Raw genomic sequence first — 6,979 nt, 5'->3', positions numbered from 1 at the left:
CTTTTTTGTTGATATATATATTTATTCCTGTCTGCTGGAGCCTAGTCTCTAGGGGCAATAAGACTAACAGGACAGGCACAGATTACTGTGACTTGAGTGGGTTAGACATCGTCTCTCTGTGTGCCTGTCTGTCTCTCATTAAGCAGTTTTGGGAGCTCTTTCTCTCTAGCTTATGCCTCAATTCTTCATCTTCCTTCGTCTTGACAGTTGGACTCAAATATCTCCACAGACATACTGTCAGCCATCATCAGGATCAAGAAAAGAAATAGTGCATGGCTGTACATTAGCAATGCACCTCGTAGCTACAGACTTTGTGTAGTTGGCATACCTTTTACACACATATTCAAGATTCCAGTATTCTTAAATAGAGCTAATGCACTCTATTAGCTTTCTTTGCATATCACATATATCCATACAATTGCACATAATAACCTTTAGCACCTTTCCGTGCCTTAGGTCTGAGAATTGGACAATGACAACATTATTGACCATATGCTTACATATAGAGTATTTAATAAACCAGTAAACCTTCTCCAAGCAAAACCGTTAATAAATTACTGTTTCTGCAGTATATTAGTGTGGCGAATTGAATTACAACTGCTATCATGAATTAAGTGCAATTGCTAGATAACAACAGGCTGCAATTTAGTTAAAGATACAAAAACATACCACATGTGCACGAAAGTTAAACAACTCTTTTCTTCCATGTGTAATCTATTCATTCAATACACCATACAGAGACATGATTATTCGGTTATTGACACTTTTTGGAAATAAACAGGTTCGTGGAGTCCGAAATGGTGATTGGGGAAAAAATGTTATCTCTGCAGGCTGCATACTGAGCATACTGCTTGTAAAACTGACAAATTATGGAGGTGCAACATTGTAAGTGATTCTTACACTTCGAGTTCTTGCACTGTTGTTAGCAAAGCTAAGTGCACAAGACTTTCTGGCAGCAGCTTCCCACTTTTAGACAGCAGATTGGTGTGAAAACAGGCTGCAGGAACACTACTGTCTGTACCCAGCCAGAGTGTTTCTGATGTAAAAAATGCATAACTCCAGGGTCTCTGCCAGTGTTGCCAGACCAGTGGCACGCCAGCCCTAAGCTGACCTAACCAAGGTTAAGCATCATGCAATTTTCTAAATATACGTATTTTTAAGATGTTTTGGAGACATACGTTAAGCCATGTCTGAAAAACTGCAACAATTAATACTTAATATATCTTGTTGCAATCCAGTTCACAACCTTTTTTAAACCTGTATAAATAAAAAAAGCTCAAAAGGGGTTCCTGCAACTGTAAAGAAGTAAAAAGGAAAAAGAAGCTGTGAATGCAAAATGAGATTTATAGGCTGATTTGATCTCCCACTTACACCGAGTTTACCCTCTGCTGCATCTCCCTCCTGTGTCCCGTGTTCTCACAAGGTGCACCCACTCCACCGACAGCGCTGCTGGCCAGGCAAAAACTGTAAGCTCTGACGTGTAGAGCAGACCAACGGCAGCTTTAAATCCGTACCAAGCATGGTGATGTGACCCTTTTGGTGCCTTACTACGTCCATCTCCCGTAGCAAGGGTTAATGAGCAATATCCATGGAAGAAAGATAAACAGGAGTACACAAAGATGCAGATGGACTTGGATACATGCAACCGACAACCTATTTTGGTGACAGCTGGATGGTTTTGTCTGCTTCTTTGGTTCTCTAGAAGCTATTCTGAAGAATAACACAACTTGATCTTTCAGCTGCTGTCAAGCGCTGGTCTTTGCTCCCACTTCATCCGCTTCTCAATCTCATTCTCTTACTCTCCCTTAGTCTCTCTCTCCCTCTCCCTTAAAAACACGTATCATGAGCATGCTGGCGATTGGTGTTCCAAGCAGGGGAACAGCAGGGGTAGGGAGTGGCATATCTGCACATATACCGCCAACTGTATGACCACACATTTGCATGCTACCCACAAACACTAAAAAACACACATCCATAAAAGAAAAAAAAAAAGAAAAAATAGGGCAATCTTGTCACCTAAATAACTCTGGCTTAACAAGGTACACAGCATTGTGAAACCAAGTAAAGCAACTACCAAATCAGCATATTTTTGTTTTACTATTAGTGCTTTCTTAATTAACTGACTGTGTCCTTGCTTTAGAAATTAAAGTAATAGATATGAAGATATGTTATGATAACATAACTTCTTATCAAGTTTCACATTTAAAATCTATTAGTTTGCAAGTACTGAAACCAAGGCTGACTTTAGAAAGTGAAATTTTGAAATTGTAGTATCCGTTTAATAAAAAAAAGTTTTGCCTAAATCCTTCAGCTCTATCTTCAATAATTTCTTAAATTGTTAAAGGCTTAAATTAAACATTGCACCACAGTGCAATGAGGGCAGCTAGCTTTAGAAATGGCATAAAGTAACACTGCCTTGGCTTAATTTCCCCACCACTACCACGGCTTATTTTATGTGGCAGGCAATTTTCCAACTTTTCACTTAACATGGTAAATTAATTATTTCCATGAAAGTCTTAAGCCTTTAAAAATCCTCTTCAGGTTAAACTGGACTGATCAAATACCTTTAGTGATGATTAATTGTGAAAAACAGCTTTAAAACAGCTGCCAGTCTAGCAACATTGAGGCCATTTACTAAAAGGCAACACTGTTGAATCCCCTAATGCATGACTATCTCACTTTTATTAGGGCTAACACATTTTATGGGCTGAAGCCGTGATTGTGCTTGTTACTTTGTTCATTGTGCAAAAAAAAAAAAAAAAACAAATGAACCCCCCCCCCCCAAAAAAAAAAAAAATCCACACCACCATAAAATTTCACACTCAAGCTTGAGGCACGCTTGACTTGCATCTTTGAAATATAGGTGTTCAAGCATAAACCAAATTTTGCCAAAATTATCTGCAAAAGGTCTCTTTTTTTTCCAAACTGCTGCAGTAATACTTTTGAGTTCTGTGCCAAATGGGAAGCAGAACCAGTGCATCCTGCGCTAACTGAAAATAAGCGCCATTATACCTGCAGAGCTGAATGTGCACACAGACCCATACCTCCAGCTCATCCATTTTCCATATGCACATGGCAACCATAAAACATTGCACCAAAGCTTAACCACAAATTTAACAACAGCGAGCATAAACAAAGCTTTGTGACCTGCATTAAAAAAAAATTAAGCAAATTAAAACCTAACATGCTAGCATGGTGTTGCTGATGGACAACAATGTTTGTACAGCCATGAAATTCAAGGAGTATCTTAAATTATAGAATTTTCTTTTCAGGAGTTCACGGTCAACGGTCTTATTACCCTACGGAATAAACAAGTGCATCACAAGTGCGTAGCCATTCAAACAACTCCCATGCAAAATGTGATCCTTTAATCATTTACTTACATTTGTTTTTTCATGTTTCCACAACAAATAGAAAGGAAGTTGTAGAGCTGATGACAGACACCAGTTGTGACTTGGAGCAAGTTCTAATTTCATTATGTATAAGCTTCTATTAAACATGATTAACTTCCAGGAGTTAGCAAGGGGGGAAAAAATATAATGACACTATAGTAAAATACCATGCTTGTCACATGACAAACAACATCTGCTAGCAACCTCACTCAATAATGAGGGTGACAGCACACCTGAAATTGTACAGATGAAGATATGGGAAAGTCAATCTTCGGATTCTCAGCTTTGCTCAGTCTAAATGATAACCAGCCAACACTTTAATCCCCAGTCACTCAAGCCAATACCTCAGCTGTCCTTCTGTGAATCAGCTTCCTTGAAATAACAGGATTACATCAGTAATAATAACAAGCTTCACTCCCACATATGCCAACAATCTTCCTCTGAGCATTTGATTACTACAAGTTCAAGCATACATTTAGGAACACCGTTTATGACAAGAACTAAAACCACGTCCACCTGTTAAAAAAACAACAAGATACTGTAGCTCACAATAAAATGGAAACATGCAACAGCAGTTTTCAGTTATGTGGCTATTCCTTCAGCATTCACTGCAACGGCATCACTACCGCAAAAAGAATTTTTTCATATCACAGGAAGTCATGACAGTAGTACTATAATACCAAAGCCTAACCTGGCACTGTAATACTTTCCATTCACTCCCCAATCCATCAATCAGCAAACCTAGTTAAAAAGAAAAGTCATTCAAATCAGAAATCCTGCACATTGTCAAACACAACTCAAATGCTTCAGAGGATCCTGTTAGGGCCACAATGAATGGTTCAGAAGTCTTGAAAACAGGATGCTGGGTGAGAAAAGGCAGGGCAATGTGGGCGCTGGAAGAGTATAGCACGACAATGTATAGCAAGCTGGAAATATATGGAAACTATAGACTGTGTTATGAATGCACAAGACAGATATTATACTAATAAAAGTTGGAGCGGGATCAATCAGCAAATCAGTCAAACCAGCCCTAAGCATGATCATCCTTGGTTGTAATGGTTCAGGAGACTGAGGGGATATTTGTTGAGCAACGAGCAATCACAGCCTAATACTTCTATATATTATTTACATGCACACGCGCGCACGCACACACATACACACACACACTAGGAGAGCTGCAATAATTTTAAAAATAAGGGACAGGAAATGGCATGCTCAAGAGTGTAATGGTTGTCACAGTGTTATTAATCAAATGCTGCTTTGTAATAAAAGTGCTGTAATAGATTGACCACTAGGAACAGCTTCCATCAGGGAATAATCTAATTAAACTATGCAATCAGTCCTTGTGGTTTATCAGAATTCCATTGTCTGTAACAGCCTTCATCACAAAGGCCAATTAGGCAGTGTTGCTGCAAAATTAGCAGTAAACCTACAGACATGTTTCCACAGCCAACTGGTAAATCTGGTAAACTCATTCACACAACCACAGATTTTCAAATCCAAGTTTTGTTTCCAATTTTTTTTCCCTTCCTTCCGCCTACCACAACCTCCTGTGGGAAACCCTTTATGACTTAAAATCCCCTCTAATCTTCGTGGAAACTCAAAATCAACGACTCATTTCCCAATGTGCTGTTTGTTTAAGCTCAGGCTCACGGCCAGTGGTTTCTAAAGGTAGCAGGAACACACACTACTGAGGCCACCTGACATCTTCACTCCTGCATCTTTGTTAATCATCAGCTTCTTATCAAACATCCTTTCAAACATTCATACAGTGCTTTTAACCACACATGATCAAAATAGGGCCTGATAGCTAAATCTGACCCAGGGTCTGGACAGAAACTGTGTGCAAAAATCCTAAAAATCAAAAGCAAAATAATCCCTAAAATGAAAATAAAAAAGGCAGCACTATGTTAATGAAGCTGAAGGACTGACTGAACCTGATTCCAACCGAAGGTGCCCCTTTTAAGACTGTTGTGGCCATTGCAAATTATTCATTATTAATATAAGAATGTATATAATATGGCTATCTTAAAAAAAATGCAGCCCTCTTCCACTTTTTACCTACATACATGCACACAAATACACACAGGAAACTAGACAATACCCCGTTTAGATAATATTTTTGACTATAGCCCGCAAGTCTTATTTGTAGCCCTAATGTATCCAGGTTAGCTGGCTTTAGCCCTCGTCAGCACTGGCAGGGGAATGTGAAAGCTCTGCTAATGTGTTTTACTGTTACAGAGGAAATTAATTTATTACAGGCAGGGAAAATAATCAGCTGTCATAGACAAGCTGGGCCAACACTGTGGGAAATAAAAAGGAGAAATTTAGCAATATTTTTAAATCTAAAATTACACTGCAGACTTGATTGGGTTATTTAAGTAATTGAAGAAATTAGGTGATTTTAAGTAACTGTTTTAGTAAGTTATTTCATACTTATTGCTTTTTCTTGTTGATATTATTCAGAATTTTATCTTCTGCTTAGCAAGAATAAACAGAACCCTGATTGATGTTAAAAACCAAGGTTCATGTTGAGCAATGACTGTTTTTATACTGTTACAGTTTGCAACAGTTTACTAGCTACATAATCAAATGAACAACACATACAGAATCACTGTGATTAAGGCAGTAAGCTGTCAATGTCCCTCAGCTTTACTTTTAAGCCACAGTTTAAGTAGTCTGCCTCCTTTTTTTGATTTGTTTTGAGGTACAATATTTGTTGGGGTTGAGAGTGGAGGGTGAATAATAACAAATTTTTTTTTTTAAGTTATTTTTGACTGCAGGCACGATTACTCAATCATGACTGGACCCAAGGACAAAACAGGGTGCGACCCATCTAATTGTAATTTGAGACCTTGGATGCTTCTATCTCAGATACTATCTGTTTCAGAGCAGTTACACACCTAATAGATTTGGCATGATGCACTGCGCAGCACCTCTGACATCACATCAGCCCCTTCTATCAACAGTGGATCAGTGGCACAATCAGAAGGAGAGAGAGATCCCAGCCTTTACTGGGCCAACTTTACAAGACAAAGTCAGCACCTCATAACTTGCCTGTTTCTGAGCTGCATCCAGTGACAGAAAAAGTGATAAGATAAGTGCTCTCAGGAGGTCATTTCTCTGAATTTTCTTTTACTGCCAATCGCAAGTGTTCTCATGTAAAAGTGGTATATTAAGTGTATGACTGTAGTATTTTATTCAGATGTTTACAGAATACAATTACCTTAAAGAACAAAGAAAATCCATCCAAATCAAAAATAGTAAACCTCATTCTAATAAACTGCCACACAATTCTTATATACTAATAATACCCAAAAATGTGGTCCAGCTTTCCGGTGCAATCACAACCACTACAAACAATTCACCAAACCACAAAGCCAATACAGCGGAAAAGCTTGTGTTGTGAACATGTATTGCACAACTCGATTAAGAAAGACACAGGAGACTGTGTTGGTGAGAGTCAAAAAGATTCTGGGTATTCTACTCTAGTCCAAAGTTAGGTACTGGTGAGAGGTTTAGCGAATGTAGCAGATAAATATTTGAATTCAAGTTACGCATGATGAAGCAAGTAAAACCAAAGAAAG

General features: G+C 38.4%; 1 protein-coding gene across 2 annotated transcripts in view; it reads right to left on the bottom strand.

Moving 5' to 3' along the window:
- The window catches only part of rasa1a (RAS p21 protein activator (GTPase activating protein) 1a), a 28,974-nt gene that overhangs the window by 18,737 nt on the left and 3,258 nt on the right, over positions 1-6,979 (bottom strand). Inside the window, exon 1 of one of the 2 annotated variants that reach the window (XM_005722323.2) lies at positions 1,372-1,775. The exons of the other annotated variant lie outside the window; for it this stretch is intronic. Coding sequence (XP_005722380.1) covers positions 1,372-1,394 — 23 coding nt within the window. The 5' untranslated portion in view covers positions 1,395-1,775. Of the gene's footprint in view, positions 1-1,371; positions 1,776-6,979 lie in introns of those variants that run through there. 2 annotated transcript variants of the gene reach the window in all.

Source organism: Pundamilia nyererei, unplaced genomic scaffold (genome assembly GCF_000239375.1).
Source record: "Pundamilia nyererei isolate P.nyererei 1_Seehausen unplaced genomic scaffold, PunNye1.0 scaffold00006, whole genome shotgun sequence".
NCBI classification, from domain to species: Eukaryota; Metazoa; Chordata; class Actinopteri; order Cichliformes; family Cichlidae; genus Pundamilia; species Pundamilia nyererei.
The sequence above is the reverse complement of the archived record's forward strand: the minus strand, read 5'-3'. Positions and strand labels throughout refer to the sequence as shown.